Source organism: Dermacentor silvarum, chromosome 6 (assembly GCF_013339745.2).
Source record: "Dermacentor silvarum isolate Dsil-2018 chromosome 6, BIME_Dsil_1.4, whole genome shotgun sequence".
Classification (NCBI taxonomy): domain Eukaryota; kingdom Metazoa; phylum Arthropoda; class Arachnida; order Ixodida; family Ixodidae; genus Dermacentor; species Dermacentor silvarum.
The window spans coordinates 7,712,801-7,731,550 of NC_051159.1; the positions used below are offsets into that span (position 1 = coordinate 7,712,801).

The 18,750-nt window shown below is 45.5% G+C and overlaps 1 protein-coding gene across 1 annotated transcript in view; it reads left to right on the plus strand.

Annotated features, from left to right (window-relative positions):
- The first annotated feature begins 400 nt into the window (after positions 1-400).
- LOC119455273 (uncharacterized) overlaps positions 401-18,750 on the plus strand; it is a 191,245-nt gene continuing 172,895 nt past the window's right edge. The window contains exons 1-3 of the mRNA XM_037716676.2: positions 401-484; positions 11,544-11,615; positions 14,687-14,834. Coding sequence (XP_037572604.2) covers positions 413-484; positions 11,544-11,615; positions 14,687-14,834 — 292 coding nt within the window. The 5' untranslated portion in view covers positions 401-412. The remainder of the gene's footprint in view (positions 485-11,543; positions 11,616-14,686; positions 14,835-18,750) is intronic.

Sequence of the window (18,750 nt, forward strand, 5' to 3'; positions counted from 1 at the left end):
CTATCCTCGAGCGAGGTGTTGACGATGCGCCCGAAGATCACGCCTGTTCTCTGCTACATGATGAAGCCATTTTAGCGCAAGTACAAACAAAAAGTGCCACACCGGATAACGTGGGTTCTACACTCACAGATGATTTATTAGGCCTCAAGAATGCCAGAAGAAAAGTACATCAAAATGCGCATGCGCCACAATGGCGTCATCAATTAACAACCAACTAGACCAAGAGCACGTTATCCTAAGCATTGTTTCCTACCGTTTATTTATTTACCCATACTGCAGCCCTGTTATACCTATATAGAATGAGTGGGAAAACGTAGTAAATTAGCATAAACAAGGCAAACGGAAGCAAGAAAAATATTCAGCTAAAGCAAATTAAATATTGCAACAATACGACGTATGCGCAACTCATTTCATGAAATCGCAGGACGAAGAAATGCTGCAGAGTTCTGATTCGTGGAGGAGCGTGCAGCAGAACGGACGCATGGTGAGCACGTACGCGACATGTTTGAATGATCGGTAAAGAAGGACTACATTGCATTATAAATATACATTGAAAATGCTCTGTTGCATGTATTGTTTATTAACTTTCTTAAACAAGTACGTGTGTCCATACTATAAATAAATGAGCGTTTACAATTTACATTTGTAAATTTTGTAGATGCTTAGATGTTTATAACGTGTATTTCATGAGAGATGTTACGTGTAAACTTTCCGTCATTGCTTGCTGCTGTCTGTGCTTTTGAGGAGTGGTGGGGCCCGTCAAGCTGCCGTATATTGTAGCTTTTTTCTAACTATCCTTGCCACTCGTGTACAATTGTACGGAGGCATGCACCGGTGTGGTAAAAGAAACTTCAAAGCTTCAACTTCCAAAATGCAATGCACAGAGTCACTGCTCACTTCACTTTATGGCGTCACTCCTCGCTTGACGGGAGTAGGAGAAGCGTCGCACTCAACTATCTTCGGGTTCGGCCCAGATTTAGATGTACGATGACGTGGTAATTAATTTAAAATAGTTTTCGGAATTTAATATATCAAAACGACGATCCGATTTTGAAGCAACCCGCTATGGCGTAAAAGCGTCCATGGCGGAATGGTTACAATATCCGGCTTCTGTGCTAGATGTCCTCCTTTAAAAACCGCTCATTCGAAAATTGTATTGACTCATTTATTTTAAAAATCAGAATTTCGCCATAAGGGCGAGACAATTAATCCGATAGCAACATGGTAGAATGTTACATGAATTATGGTGGCAGTAAACCTAAGCTGGCGAAGTAAACGCGCGTGGAGTAACGTGCGCAGACACACGTGGGCACAAAGAACTCGATGAACGCGAGCAGCATCGGCTAGAACTACAGAGTCTTGTGGACGTTTTCGGCTTGTGTCGACCTCGCGTTCGTACGCCTAATCATTACGGTCGTCATGTGCGTCCGCTTCGCGCTTTAGAACTGCGAGGTATTTGCCGGCATTGTCACTTACAGCCTCGGCCTCCTGTTTCTGCAACGCCGCGTCTGGGCACCGCTGGCGTTGAGTTGCAAAGTGCGCTCCACATGCAGCAGCACGTTGATCCTGAGTCTGTACCACTCAGTGGTCTTGACGCGTATACGGGCCTCCCTTGCTTCAGTGCGATTAGCATTTCGCAGGAGGTTCTCGGCTGGCGTTCTGACTATATATATACAGGGTGTTTCAGCGAACACTTTCAAAAATTCTTAAAGGTTGCCTGTGGCAGATAGCCAAATTATAGTTCATGAGCTGGTCTACACGAAAAGGCGGACATTATTTGCACAAGAAATTGAAATGCATAATCGAATTATTAACAAAAATTCACTAATTAAGTTTTTAAGTAATTATCTGATGGCCCATATTGCAATGTACAAATTGTAGCCGTGGAGTTCGCAAGGCGGATCCACTCGAAATTAATTCTCAGGTTGACACCAGTTTCGAGATATTAATTCCCGAACTTCGCGGAAAAATGCATTGACGTTCCAGTTAAGTTTGTGCTTCAATGCAGAAATCGACGTTTTCTTAAGAAACTAACTGGAACGCCAATGCATTTCTCCGCAATGTTCGGGAATTAATATCTCGAAACTGGTGTCATCCAGAGAATTCGGTCCAAGTGGATCCACCTTGCTAACTCCACGGCTGAAATTTGTAAATTGCAATATGGGCCATCAGGTAATTAGTTAAAAATTAATTAGTAAATTTTTGTTAATCATTCGATGATGCATTTTAATTTCTTGTGCAAGTAATGTCCGCCTCTTCGTGTAAACCTGCTCATGAACTAGAATTTGGCTATCTGCCACAGGCAACCTTTCATAATTTTTGAAAGTGTTCGCTGAAACACCCTGTATATGTATACGCTCGGGGGGAACAGAGGCGTACCAACTATTTCTCGAGTAAGGGGGCAAACCGCAGATCTGACTCTCTCTCTCTCTCTCTCTCTCTCTCTATATATATATATATATATATATATATATATATAATATAACTATTACAAGTCACAAAGCGTGGAACTGCATCTGTCAGGTATTTTTATTTGTAACAATACAGGTTCGAATCGAGGTTCGAAAATTATTTGAGTTTGCACTTATTTCTTGTCGCTATAATATTGATATGTGAAACAGGGACAAATGGCATTGAGTGCCCAGAGATCCCTGATGCAACCCAGTAGCAGCAGTGCAGCTCACAAAAAATTCACATTTGTTGCAGTCAATTTTACTAATTAAACAAAGAATTTTACTTGATGTTAAAGTCTACAGCATAAATGTATCGCTAGTTAAGGTAATAGTACTGTCGACGTTATACAGAACAAAGTACAATCAAGATAAATTACTCTCAATACTAAAAAGAAAAAGACGGCAGAGGTGTGCGAACTTGAATTAAAACCTGATTTTTAGTGAAGCTGTTTTTTTTTTCGGACAGTTGCACTAAATGTTTCAGTTTCCTGTAATTACATCGCATACTTTGAAAAGTTACCAGTATATTAGTCTTCCGTTTTAAACCTTGTCCCCATGTAATGCTTTGAAGCACTTCTTGCTGGAAATTTTAAAAAGCAGAAATTCGTCAATACTCATCTTACTTCGTCAGAAAATTTCATTATCCCCAGATATAAACAAGATGCCTTGTTTAGCTCACCGAGGACACCGGAGAAGCAACCTATACGCATCCCGTATGGTGCACGGGAACAAATGGGAAAACAAGGGTTTAGTAATTATCTGCAACACTTGCATTTAAAGCAGGAAAGTGAGATTTTCGCAACGCATTGCGCTTAAAATTCTCCCTATTTTCATGGAATTTCAAGTCCATATCTCATGCAATTGTTTTAAGAGTCGGGGAAAGCGGTGGTATGGCACCCTGGAACAGTTCAATACGTAACTTTCTACAAAGGCTTTCAATGAACTTACACAGAAACAAACATTTATCGCTCGTCACTCAGGATATTGTTTCGTACTTCGAATAAATATTAACACCGTGCCCCGCATAGTTTACTGAGCATACCGGGATCAACAACTAAATGCCGTGTATAAAGCATAAAAACTGGGGGAGAGCGAGTATTCAGAATCGGTTTTTCGAGTACGTAAGCAACCACCGCAATTCAAATTTTCGGAACACGTCACAATAAGGTGGTCTTCATTTCTTCAAAATATAAAATATCTGCTGTTCTTGCTCCTGCCGGCAAACAAGTAGTAGGGTCGACCTTATTGAGAAACGGCCTGAAAATGAAATCTATAAAAGCAGAAGTGACACAGGCCTTTAGAAAAAATTCAGTTAAGTGTTCTATTGGCACTGAAATGGCTCTGCACGTTGGACCGAGGTCAATTTCACCAACATATCACCTCGCAGACCCTCATGCAATGCCCCATTCTGGGACCTTTGAGGTATCATGAATAAATGAACTTGCATATAAAAGCCTAATCCGTTCTAAACTAGAATATGTCAGTGCTATCTACAACAACCACCACGTTTAAAGGATTAATTCCATTGAATCGGTTCAGAACCGTGCTGCCAGGCTCATTCTCTCTGATTACTCCTATAATACAAGTATCTCAGCCTTAAAATCCCGGTTGTGTCCTCCTTCGCTCACCTCCCGCCGCAAAAGTTCTCGTTTTTATTATTTTTTAGGTTCTTTCATTCGCTGCCCACGGGAAACCAAATCATCATTCCAGCGTATCGTTTCTCCCGTTATACGCATCCCAATGCTGTGTATCTACCACGCGCCCATTCCACCACGTATCAGCATTCTTTTTTTCTGCACACAGCCCGAGAATGGAATACCCTTCCTTCTGACATCGCCCTCATCACCGACATTTCTCTTTTCAGTGCTGCCTATTGAAGACCATCTTTGATGTCACGCCACCTAACCTGTCCCGCCATTTTTCTACGTGCCCACCCCTCATGTAATGTCCCGTTCTGGGACCTTTGAGGTATCATGAATAAACGAATAAATAAATAAATATACGATAAGTCATGATTACACAAATAAATTCGGCAGTTAGACCTGTAAGTGGTTTGATTAGATTTTTGATGGTGATAAGATATGTATTTATACTGCAACGCTACGTAGACTATCTCTGGACGGAGATTCAGTAGTTCCAGCATTTGATAATCCAACCATTTCATGCAGTAAGGCACACCCATCGTTGGGAGCGGCTGATTAAAATACTTTATCCAGACCTCTCCCCTCACCCGAAGATTAAATATATCAAGCCGATTGTTTTGTTTTTTCAAGTATGGTTAGGCGGTAATTTGTAACTGCGGGAACTATCCAGCACCAGGACTTCTGCGCAATGCAAGCGTGTATGGCGAATCTCGCGCGTCTCCCGCTACAGCGCGTCACGAGGAGGCACAATACTCGCTGCCCAAACCGGGGATACGTACGTAATAAAGGAAAGCATTACTAACGTGCTGAGTCTATTACGCAAAAAAATTAGCTTCAGCTGTAGTTTTGTTGGACTTTCCAGTGTGTAGCCGAAAGTGCCCGCTTTCGAAAGGGGGGGGGGGTGGCATACTTTGCCCCCCCCCCCCACTTTTTACAGTCGGGGGGCAAGTCCCCCCCCCCCCCTGCGCCCCCCCCCCCCCGTGGATACGCCTATGGGGGGGGGGGGGGTGGAGTGTTTGCGAAGTGTGAGGGACGCGCTGTTTCGCTACGGAAACACCGCAGCTGTAGGTACTGTTCTAGCCACCCTACCATGGCTATAACGTGCCGTAAAACGATAGTACAAGCCGGCATTGTCTGCGTGGTCTGCATAGTGTGCGTAGGCTGTGTCACAATTCGTTTCAGCAAGCGAGGCTGTCTGAGCTGAGGTCTTAGAATACCGCGGCTTCTGTGCACCAGTTTCTGCGCTTGGAAAACGAACACGCCTCGAAATATTTCGCCAGCTGGCATTAAAATTCTGACGCAAAGGGAAATCGTACAGTTAACGTGTGTAAGGCTCTTCAAGAAACGTATAAAAACCAAATAAATCCTTACTTTTACGTGTGATTATCGACGATGGCGTAATATTACATGGAGTGATCATATAATTGATCGCTGTTCGATTCCTGCCATCGGACGATTTTATATATATATATATATATACATTCGGAACAATCACGGCGACCGTTGGGCCCCAGTAGCGCATGTCGAATTAACACAGCAAGCTGCACGACTTGGTAACTGAACATGTTCTTAAAGGAGTGGGCAGCGCAGTGTATCGCACGAGTGGCGCTGCCCACCCCTCTAAGAACAAGCTCATATCGAGCTGCATTTTTAGGCTTCTATATCTCCGGGATCGGCCCACGATAAGAGGCAAGAAACTTACCCGATACGTAAGAGCGTTGGTAAATTGCTAAGGAAGTCTTTGTCCTTAAAAAAGAAAAATATATATATGCGTGGGATCCGCCTAATTTTGTCTTTTGTTGGATCAGCTTTGTCTGACGTTTGCATTGATTTACAATAATTAGAGGTGATATTTACGGCGAATCTTTAAATTCATCAGTGTTTTAGTTGTGAGTTTATGCTAAACATTACTGGCGTGTGCCACTTTCGTTTGTCTGCATAGTATAGACAGAACACACAGCGATACGTGTTTTGCTTAAAGCGTTGTTGTGAGTGATTGTTCACAACCTGCGAAAACGTTAGCATTTTCATTGCCTCGCACGGCACAGCGCATCGCAGAAGTGTCAAATTTAATTAAATTGTGGGGCTTATACAGCTTTCGCTGTAAAAAATATTTCTTCCGATTTCTTTCTAATTTTTGTTCACAATATCACTCAGGCTGTGACTTCTAGTACGCTGAATTTTAATTTTTCACGTCCAATAGCGACGTTCAAATAGCAGATACAGGGCATCATACATCTTTTGGCGCAGAGACGCGGTTACCTGTATTCTTTTGAACGCCAGCGGTACTTGAGTCGTGAGTGGTCCGCGACAAGCAGAAAAATGTCACCGTTTCACCCGAAAGGCGAAGCATCAATTGCGATAGCAAATTAGTAGAGAGCTATACGTAGTAAGGCTAGTAGTTTTATCAGCTGTACAAACTTGGACACATTCACTTCTAACTGAATTAGCAATCGTGGTATCAGCGCACACAAGCAAACATGAATAGATCACACTGGCTGACCGCAGACAACCGCTGTCAAAACGCTGGTGTGAGCAAGCGCGGCGGCAGCGTGAGAAGGTTCGTGCTCTCTATCGCTTGAACGGAAACCGAGCGGCGAAACAGCGCATACAAAGGCAGGAGCTGTGTGCAGATCGCTTTCAAGAGACGGTGCGCGCGACCGCTCACAGCAGCGCAAAGTAGAAGATCGCAGTTGCTGGCAGAGTAGAAGCCGCAACCCCTCCCTCTCGCGCTGCCTTCCCACTTTCCGCCTTTCGCGCCCGAGATTGAATCGCCAGATCCCCTTGCGCTGGGTCGCTAAATGCGCAGTTGGTTCCGGAGCACGACGGCGCCCCCCCCCCCCCTCCCTCGCTTCCGTCCCCCTACGGAGACGTCGCGCTTGCTCTCCGCCGTGTGTTCGCTCTCCGTGAAAGCGTGCGTCCCTCGCGCGCTGTATGTGCCTCCCTCGCACATACAGCATACGGCGCGCGGAGGCGAGTTTGTCGCCCTTGAACTTTATACGGCACCTCACGGCGACGGCAGAATTCCGCTTGGAGTGTCCATATAATTGCTATCGCTATAAAAGTAGTGACAGACGCTGAGTGTGCTGTACTGTTGGAAGAAGAAAAGCGGTTAAAGGCGGTGCCACTACAGGATCTGCTTACAGTTCATGCTTACATCTACTCTAGATTGCGGGAGAGCCAGCAATTTTTGCATTTTGTCCACGTATAAATTGTGCCCCTGCCATCAAATTACTGCGACCGACTCGAAATCCAGCGACTCAACCGCAGGATTTATCCTCCCCCTCACAAAAATCTCAGCACTGAAGAGGCAATAGCCCTCAGACTTATCCAAACAAACACATTCCCAAACCTACACAGATACAGCAAAATATACCCACAAACATATCGCGGCATCTGCCCCTGGTGCGGCGACACACGCCCTACACTCTTTCACATCTCGTGGGGGTGCGGGGGCAAACCTCAACATTTAAAGACGCCTAACACGTCATTTGAGCGGTGGGAGGTACAGCTGACCGGCGATACCCTGGCGGGACAACAAGCTCTCGTCCAGCAAGTACGTCGAGCAGCCATGGCCAGTGGAGTCCTGGAATGAGGACACCACCCACTCGTCTTCAAGATCAACGATCTGAATGGTCTAAATAAATGTTTTTCTCTCTCTCTCTCCACGTATAAATGCGGCTGAAGCGGTAGGGATCAAACCCGGGACCTCTAGCAATGCCATAACCGCAAAGCTACATCAGCGGATACAGAAGAAATATTATTTCATTGGCAGCCGCCTCCGTAGTCGTCTAGATGCGGCGGTGCTTTAATGCCGCTGTCTGTGTGCGCGCCGTACCTCAGTTGTGCTCTTGACAAACCTGCACGGTGTTTATTTTTCAGAAATGTCGTAGCGTAGCTTCAATTTAAATTGCTATGATTTCCTTGCCTTCTGACGTCTCCATTTCCCTCTCCCCCCCCTCTCCCCCATATACGCGAGCGAGATTGGCCCAGCTCGTTTTATGGCTGCGTCGGTTCTACCCCTTCTCTTTTTACCTCATTCTATCTGCCTCCAGTACATGTCCATTTTGGCCTACGCTTGACTGAAAGGCCGAAACCAGCGGGTTCCCGCCAAGGGATGCGGAACTACGACCAGCGCAGCGAGCGCGCGGAGAGCGAGGGGTGTGTGTGTTTTATTTCGTGAAAGAAACAAGCGCTTTCGTTTTCCTTCGCCTCAGTTTGAAAGTCTATCGCTTTGGTCTGAGACTGAGACAGCGGGAGGGCTGCTCAGTACAGCTGGCTCAGACACTCATGCCTGTCGTGAGTATTGTTGAGTGTTGTGCGGCCTTGCCCTTGGCGACATTTTCCGCTTTCGCTGGCAGGCCGTCGATGGGTAGCTTTGAAACCTTCCGAATATTCGAGGTGTGAAAGAACGACCGAGACAAAAGAGCCAACGACGATGAGACGACGAGATGGCTATGTGTAGGCACCAAAGAGAAGCCGCCAGGGGAAAGGAGTGCGATAAGAGAGGCGCGTGAGGTCACCGCCGCTGTTGTTTTGTTTGTTATTTAATTTTACGTTGTCCACCATCAGGGGAGGAATTGGCGCTGACTGTAAGACAGCGTAGTTATGACCACGATATGACCCGGCGAATGGGGGGCATACGGGCATACACAGCTTCCTTGGTCGGCTATAGTTGTACAACAATCACAAAAGTAGTCACTGCCATGGTTAAAAGAATGTTTATTTCAACAAAAGACGATACCAACATTTTTAGCCACAATACCACCAGGACGATAACATATGCAAATCACTGAGCATTGTACACGCAGCAACCACAAAAATTTTATATCGGTACACTAATTCCACTATTAACGAAAGCTGGCCATTGCACAGGCACCAACAAATGGTACTGGTATTGTGGAGAGCTGTTAGCTATCATAGAAGGTCCACGATATTATTGAAATTCTCCAAATGAAATATTTGAATAAAAAACCTATGCATGCACAAATGTGTGAATCTATATTGCGATTTAGTGGCCTGATAGAGAGGTAGGGTGCTCCTTCGGATATCCGTGTGCGCGTAACATACTACGGTTACGAATTGCGCAGAAATATTCGACCATGCTTGGCAGTGAAAGTGAATAGCGAGACGCTTCTAGAAAGTTTTTTTTTTTTAAATTTAAGGAATGATGTACTTGAAGGGGATTATTTGCTGCGGAGAAAACACTTAGGTATCTTTTGTTGTTTCATTTCATAAATCTTTAGTGAACAGAGCAGTCAACCAGCCCAATTGTCGCGGTTCCTCAGTCCTGTTCCGCCGCTGCCACAGGAGGAGAGGGCAGAGGAAAAAAAAGCTGTGCTTCCCGGTATAAGCAACCCTCATGTTGACTTCAGGCACACTCCAGCGTTTCGACTATATGAAGAGATTCCAATATGTCATCCTGATGGTAATCAGCTTAAGAAGAGCCGCAAATGTAAAGTGGGGTCTCTTATAGCTTACCGCCAAGCGTAAATTTCAGGTGGTGGCGTGGTTGGCAAGCTCTGCTTTCGCGGGACGGCCTCGTGGCGTGGGGTGCACTTCGTTCGACAGGGGAACAGCGCAAAAAAAAAAAACTCGAAAGACAAGAAGGGAGACACACACCAGCGCTGACTGACGACTGAATTCTTTATTCAAAAATCAACACAACTATATAGACGGTTTCATGCTCGCGATAACAGCAGCGAGCGTGCCGCCACCAAGAAACTTCCTATCACGTGCCTTATCAGTCTGCTACGCGGGAACAAAAAGCATGTTTCGAGGTTGTTTCAGTGTACGGAAAGTATCTTTTTATGTTTTCAAATAAAAGAATGACGCATAATGCGTCTAGGCTAATACTTACATTTTGTTCCGCGTAACTCACTAGAAACTGCACTTGTATAACTATGGCTATGTATATAGAGGGTAAATGTGTTGCACATCCGAGGGGTTATGTTTTAACGCACGGTTGCTTCTTTGCCAGTTACATTTAGCAGCTACGTCAGTGGGCAAAACAGGAAGTCGTGCACGGCCTATATTTGTAATCAGTGAAAAGGTATATACCTAAACAAAACAAAGGTGCATCACTGCGCATGGCCAAGAAGAGTGAGACACCGATTAGATTTCCCTCGAATCATTGCGGTATTTAAGATATGTTAGTTCTGCCTCACACAAGGCCAAAGATGTAGTGCTGACGCAAGACGCACCATTCCTTGCAATAGCAGCAACCTCAAAGATTCCTCGTGCACAAGCGTCATTGTAGCGTTTGCGGATCGCGCACCGTGAAAAGTCAAGCCCCGGAGTATGGCACACATAACATTCACTATAGTATAAGGCCAAGTTGCTGCCAGTACCGGAGCGAAGGCTGTAGGTATGCTCTCATAAACGACCTTTAGACAACGACTAGTGCACGGGAAATCTTTGAGGCTGCTGCTATCGCAAGTAATGATGCGTCTTGCGTCAGCACATCTTTGGCATTGTCTGAGGCAGAACTAACATATCTTAACAACCGCAATCATTCGGGGGAAGTCTAATCGGTGTCTCACTTCTCTTGGCCATGCGCACTGATGTAACATTGTTTTCCTTAGGTATATATTTGTGTTGCTTTCTGAATAAAGAATTCAGTCGGCAGTCAGCGCTGGTGTATGTCTCCTTTCTTGTCCTTCGTGTTTTTTGCGCTATTCCCCTGTCGAGTATGTACCGACTAGCCGAAGCCTCGACGGTGTTGCACTTCGTTCTTTATTTAGTCCGCAGTGCGAAAACGCATTAGAGCATGCTTTAGTCAGTTATGTAGTCGCATCAACTTTCTGGCGTCTTCTTAGTAGTTAGCTCTGGTATCGTCTTAATGCGCGTAACAGGTCACATAATCAGTCAAGCAACTTAGAGAGAGAGAGAGAAGCTCTTTAATGAATCGCATATTTTTTTTCGGCGGCATGCCTAGCATGTTTAGCAACTTTTGTTTGTTGGGGCACTTTAAAGTCTGCAAAAAGCGGGGTTCGGCAGCTTTGAGTGACCGGCCACAGGGACCGGGGCCATGGCCCATCTGCTGTGTCGGCTAGGTGCGCGTGTCATTGGGTATTTTAACAGGCGCACTAGTCGGCCTCGGGGAAGAATAGTTTCTTCAGCGTTGGTCAGCGCGCTTCGTTATCATTAGGAGCAATCACGTGTCGCTTCCCCTGCTTCAATATTATCGAGGCCTGATTATTGTAAGCAGTTTTGTGTGTCCGCGACTGTTTTGTTTGTTGACTGTCCTCGAAAGTTCTGCAACTATGTCAGCGGACGTCAGCGCGTTTGTAACTAGATACATCTGTCAATCACGACAGTGAATAGCACCCAATACAGAGAAAGCTTTATGAATCCGGCTCTTGGATTCCTTCTGTAGATAAAGCAAGCACTCTGCCAGTGGTTATTTCTGTCGTCACTGAATATATTTTTTTCCTTTCTTAATTAGGATAACGTGGTCACCCGAGGTGCCAACCGCCTAGGGATTCGGAGCCCCACCGACGACATGATGCTGGACGAGGTATGGCATAATTAGCGCTTATGTCACGCTCGCGTATCATTTATCGTAAAAGGGTTTTGCAAGAAAATTTAAAGATTATTCTTTCACTTTGTCAACCACGTACTTTTTTTGTTGTATCCTCTCCTACCTAATTCTTTTTTGTAATGCCCCCTCGGAGACGAATCAAAGTGACGGTGACGTTTGCGAATTGAAATTAATAAACAGTCGTGAGCTTGATTTATTAATGCGAATAACATTATTTGCCTACTTCAGCCGTTTTGAGCCTATCTTTCTACTAGCCTCTTACGCCGACCCAGTGGCCCAAGTTTTTTACCTGCTTGGGCCACTAGGTATGTACTCCCGGTCGTGATGCGTCATGCTTGTTCCATTGCCATCATTTCAGGTTCGTGATATCGTAATCTCATCATGCCTTCTATCCCGGCCCAGTTGGCCCAGTGGCCCCAGTTGTCTAATAGCCTAGGCCACTAGGTATGGGCTCCTGGTGCCTTCGCGGTCGTTTCAGCTTTGTCATCTGACACTCGTCATGCCATCGTCTTCACACTATCGTCGTCATGCAGTAGTGATACATTCGTATTCACACTGCCATAGTGATACGGTCGTGGTCGTTCAATTGTCGTCATACCAGCCTCATGATCTGGCTCTCGTCATGCTGCCGTAGTCACTTCTAACTCCGACCCAGTTGTCTAATAGCTTTGTCCAGTAGATTATATGTTCGGGGTCAAGATGCTGTCGGGGTCGTCACGCCGTCGTCATTCCAGCTTTGTCATTTGACTCTCGTCACGCCGTCGTCATCGCGCCATCGTTGTGGCACTGTCATCATTCTGTCGTCGTCACGCTGTCGTTTTATCATCGCTATCACTTCAGTAATGTCATCCCATTGTGGTCTTGCGCAGTCTTCGTCTTAACGTCTTCCTCGTTCCATCGTCATCAATCTCTCTTCATCATTCTATTGCAATCATGCTGTTGTCATTCAATCGCGATTATGCCGCCCTTAATTATCATGCCGTCATCGTCGGACCTATCGTCGTAATGCCGCCTTGGTCGTTCCATCGCCGTCATTCCCGAAAGTGGGACGATATCGGTGTATGTCGCATCGGGGTATGTCACACAAAAGTCTCACAATTACCACTAAAGTGACTTCAGGAATGTATACTGCAGCTACAGTACTCGACTGATATTCGCATTCCATCAACAGTCATCATGAGTTGAGTTCTCCCGTAGTTTTTTTATTTATTCCTTGTATTGGAAGTGTTAACTTTGCTCACCGGCTTTCGCATAACATTTGATTGTCTAATGAATGTGCTAATGACCCGAGGGAGTGAGCAAATAAAAAGACGTACATACATATACAAAAGCTAAAATACGCGTACCATGCAGGCAAAAAAGCTTCATTAGAAAACCTAACACTCGCGACACAAATGCAAGCTTGCATGAAGAATCCTCGGCATTAAGAACATACATACATACATACATACATACATACATACATACATACATACATACATACATACATACATACATACATACATACATACATACATTATCAGTCTATATTTATGTCGATCCACTGCAAGACGAAGTAATCTCCAATTACTCCTGTCTTGCGCTAGATGATTTCAACTTGCGCCTACAAATTTCCTAACTTCATCCCCTCACCTAGTTTTCTGCCGTCCTCAACTGTGCTTCCCTTCTCTTGGTATACATTCTGTAACTCTAATTGTCCACCGGTTATCCATCCTACACATTACATGGCCTGCCCAGCTCCATTTTTTCCGCCTAATGTCAACTAGAATATCGGCTATCCCCGTTTACTCTCTCATCCACACCGCTCTCTTCCTGTCTCTTAACGTTAGGCGTAACATTTTTCGTTCCATCGCTCTTTGTGCGGTCGTTAACTTGCTCTCGAGCTTCTTTGTTAACCTCCAAGTTTCTGCCCCATATGTTAGCGCCGATAGAATGCAGATAGATAGTACACTTTTTTTTTCAACGACAGTGTAAGCTCCCAGTCAGGATTTGGTAATGCCTCCAGTATGCACTCCAACCCAGTTTTATTCTTCTGTTAATTTCTTTCTCATGATCAGGGTACCTAAATACACACATACATACACACACACACACACACACACACACACACACACACACACACACACACACACACACACTCCTCCAACAATGACATCATGGTATCTCGGCTTTGGCCATTAGCAGCGCGCTTGCGTATGCTATCCTTGGCCGCGATTATGTAGCCATTACGATTCTATTACATCACTATTCATTTTCGCTCTACGTCAGTTGTCCTAGCGGTTCTCCACCCACATTATTAAAAAAAGTCAACTTGTGGGGTTTTACGTGCCAAAACTACGACCTGATTATAAGGCGCGCCGTAGTGGGGGGCGCCGGAATAATTTAGAGCACCTTTTTTTAGATGCGAAACAGCTTATGGTCGGGGCTATGTCACTCCCTGGCTCCCTCCATCCCTCCATCCGCCGTGCGGCGTCCACACCCCTACTGCGCATCCTCCTCCCCCTCCTCTTCTCTCCGACGCTCCTCTCCTCTCCGGATTGCGCAACGAATGGCAACACCTGCGGCTCCGCGCGCGATAATGCGAAGAAGCTTAGATTAGAGGCGCGACGGTAGGCGCCCCAGAGCCACCGGCAACAGTCACCAACGCCGCGCGCGTTCGGTGTGAACGCGGGCAAAACGCCGACGGCGTCGACAACAGTTCTGCGCGTTGCTGGTGCTGCTGCATGTCCAAGTTTATACAGCTGATAAAACTACCTTGAGTCGACCCCATGGCTGCTTCGCATACTACTCAGGGTTCCCCTACGGGAAGATGGTGTAATTTTTTTTCTTAACGTCCACCTAAATCTAAGTACACGGGTGTCTTTCGTATTTCGCCCCCATCGAAATGCGACCGCCGTGGCCCGGATTTGATCCCGCGAAGCCTACATTACCATTGGGATAGAGCCGGACGTGAAGGTGTTTGCCAAGGAAGGAATCCGTACACTGTAAACGTGCCCTAATATCCTCAACTGACAGTGCACGCGGCGTTTCTCATGTCTCCCTTGCAGCCCATCGTGCGACTAGGCAGACGCGGTGTTGCGGCCAGGATGCGCGCCGACACCGACCCGCTCGGGCTACGCTCGGGCATCGATCGTGGGACAGCGCGGACGCTTCGTCGAGCGAGCCCTGCTACGGAAGACCAGGGATTGACACTCGGTGAGACCTGGCGCCACCATCTTTTTCTAAACATCCAAGGGTGTAGTGAGAAATCGTAGCACAGAAGCACACAGACGGACGGAAGAACAGACGACATCTGTACGATTTGTCATGATGTCGAGTGAACAAGCCCAAACATCCGCAATTCTCAAGCTGAAGATGAGTAAGGGTCTGAGTGTCTGTAAATCGCTGCTGTGGCACAGTGGCTATGGTCGCGGGTTCGAAGCCCGGCTATGGCGATGGCATTTTGATGTGGGCAGAATATGAATAATATTGATTATGATTATAATATGAATAATAAAAAGAAACCTTGCACTCGGCCGCGCAACGCTTGAAACAGCGAAGCTGGGCGATAGTAGCCCAGCATTTCCCGGAAGTGCGCGCGACCTTTTCAACTTATTACTAATGATGATGATAATTTATTTTCGCGCGTCGCGGACTTACAGCCGTCACTGCGTGTTGCATAGTGCGGCTTGCAACACGCAGTGACGGCTGTCCCCACCTGTCGGTGTTGCATAGCGCAGCTTGCAACACCTACACCGCGTTCCAATGCCGACACCGCGTTCCAGGAGACCCCCTTCGTGAATGCGTCTCTCTTTCGCTCTCATAGTGCGCAAAACCTCTTCACTTCGGAGAGCATGAGCGTAAGAATGCGCCAGCTGTGGATGAAGACGACGACGCTCGAACGCAATCATATGGTTCGCATAAATGCACGTTCTGCAAGCGTGGCTCTATAGCCTAGTGGTTACGACGCTCGCTTTGGGGCCAGGGCTACGGGCTCGAATCCCGCCCCGGCAAGAAAATTATTTCCTTTTCTTTCTTGGTAGTGTCTTGCTACGCACCACAAATTACGGCTGGCTTATAAACAGCTTTGCAGTTCAAATCGGGCCCCTCGGTTCCCTTTCTTCTCGTTCATTACGAAACGAGCTAGGGCTTGAATCCGGCAACATTGATGCCTTCAGGTAGAATATGTGGGTTTACTGACCAGTTGCCTTCACCGAAAAAGATCACGTACTCGTGACGCTTGCGGCAGAAGGAAGAGAGAGAGAGAGAAATCACTTTATTCTGCGGTTAAAAAAATGCATCGACGCCCTCAGTCCAGGGCGTCGCTTGCGGCGTGCTTCAGCGCTAGGCCGATGAAGTCGCAAGGAATCGTTGGTCGTGAAGGGTGGTTGCGGCGGTAAGCCACTCGGAGGAAGGGGTAGGTGGGATGGATGAAGTTTTTGGTAAGGGGGGTAGCTTTGGATGGCATTGCCATAGGATATGTGATGTGTTGGAAGGATAGGCACCACAGTGGCTACAGCGAGGAAGGTCTTCAGTAAGTATGCCTTGCAGGAGGTGTTTCCGTGCTGGAGTGAGCAGGGTGTTCGTCTGGGCTTGTCGGATGAGTGTGCCCTGTGTCCTTGTAATATCTTGGTGTAGCTTTGTTTCACATCCGCCGCCTAGGTTTGTCAATGGTGGCGCTGGCTAACACTCACAGGGTTAGTTGTAACACATAAATACCCCAGAAAATGGATGGGCGAACGGCGCCAGCGGTAGAGCATCGCACGCGTAATGCGAAGACGTAGGCTCGTTCCCCACCTGTGGCCAGTTGTTTTTGTCATCTATTTTCATTTCCATTATATTATCATTTCTTTAATTCAATTAGTAATCACAAGTAATTTCCCCTATGTTGTCCTTGGTGCAATTGTTGGTTGGCTTCCTGTAATAAAAGTTATTTGACTCACTCACTCACTCTTATCACATGATTAATAAAAATCAGGCCCCTAGGTTCCCTTTATTCTCGTTCACACACACACACACACACACACACACACACACACACACACACACACACACACACACACACACACACACACACACACACACACACACACACACACACACACACACACACACACACACACACACACATATATATATATATATATATATATATATATATTGTAAGCACTACTAACGTACTTCGTCGTTTTCATTTGCACACAGCCATCATGACCTTCCCTGTTCTTCTGCTTCTTCGCGCATGAGCTGGGGCGTTCCCTTTTGGAATAAAAAGCGCTTGGACAGCTTGGTCGGTCTCCGTCTTATATATATATATATATATATATATATATATATATATATATATATATATATTATTATTCATTTATTTGTTTATTTATTTAGGAATACTGTAGCCCTCACTTGAGGGTCATTACAGGAGAGGAATTGTCAAAGAAAACATAAATATAAATATCATCACCGACAATACAACATAAAGCACTGTGAAACACAAATTACAGGGAAAAGTGAACTAGGTATACACGTGTAAGGACTGTTAGAAATGCAAGAAATAACAGAAAGCATGATCAATTCTTACGTATCCCGTTGCCTGTAATACAATTCTAGTTGTGTATAAAACTATTTAACATTTCGTGCTGTTATAGTGCAGTCCGGAAGGCCATTCCATATGTCAATACATGAAGGAAATAACGAGTATTGGAAACCATCAAGGCGTGTTTTATAAGGTTGTATACTGGCACTGTGGTTTAAAGGCGCACTGTGTTTTAGAGGGGGACGAATGTACGTTTCTTTGCTTATTTTTATTTGATGTCTGGTTATCTGGAAAAACAATTTCATTGGTTGTTTTTCTCGCCGTGTTTCTAGCAGTTCCAGGTCGCAACATTTCAACATGTCTGTTACAGAATCAGTTCTCCGATAACGCGAACAAACAAAACGCACAGCAGTTCTCTGATTTTTTTCGAGTTTATCTCGCACGTACAGTTGATGAGGGCTCCAAACGGAGGAGGCGTGCTCCAAAACCGGGCGAACAAATGTTTTGTACGCAATTAACTTTAAGCTTCTTGGTGCATGCTGCAACTTTTTTTCTCAAGAAGCACAGTTTTCGGTAAGCCCTAGAGCAGACCTCCTCCACCTGGAGGCGCCAGCACAGATCATGATGAATGATCACCCCTAAACAATTAAAGCTACGTACATTCAACAAAGGGTTGTCACCAATTTTATAGTCAAAGGAAAGCGCGGTTTTCTTTCTTGTTATATGAGCAAACGTCGATTTCGAGTAATTTATTTCCATTTCCTATTTTATGCACCAGACATATAAACCTTGGAAGCATCGGTTAATTTTCCTTTCATCGGCTTTATCTGCCACGGTGGAATAAATTAAGCAATCGTCGGCAAAAAGTTTTGTTTTAACAGGTGATTCAAGAACAATGGAAATATCATTGATGTAAATCAAGAATAATAGCGGCCCCAATACTGATCCTTGTGGAACCCCAGATAAGACTTCTAGTGAATGAGACAAGCAGTTTCCAATGCGGACGGATTGCACACGACCACTCAAATAGGCTGCAATCGAGTTCACAATGTCTGCAGCAATACCTGCATTCTGAATTTTAAAAAGCAGTTTTTACAATGCGGTACCTTATCAAAGGACTTCGCAAAATCTATGCAGATGACGTCAATTTGTTCTTGCGCATCCAAAGCTAGACAAAAATCATGAACCGTCTCAATGAGTTGCGAAACAGTGGATAAACCGCTTCGGTATCCACGTTGTGACGAAGCGAAGAAGTTATTCGCCTCAAGGAAAAGAATGATATGCTTTGCTATTGCATGTTCTATAAGCTTACAACTCACAGAAGTGAGTGATGTTGGACGATAGTTGTTAACTTGACTTCGACTGCCGGATTTAAAAACCGGAATCACAACAGCGCTGCACCCAACTTCAGGCAGTGAACTGGTTTCCAACGACTTTCTAAAGATTATTGTTAGATAAAATGAAACCCATTCAGCATATCGCTGCAAAAATTCACTTGGGATCCCATCTGGTCCGCTTGATATTTTGGTGCCAATCGCAAGCAATTGCTGAAATATGCCTGCTTGAGTGATTTCTAGTGGGCCCATTGCGCAAGCTCCC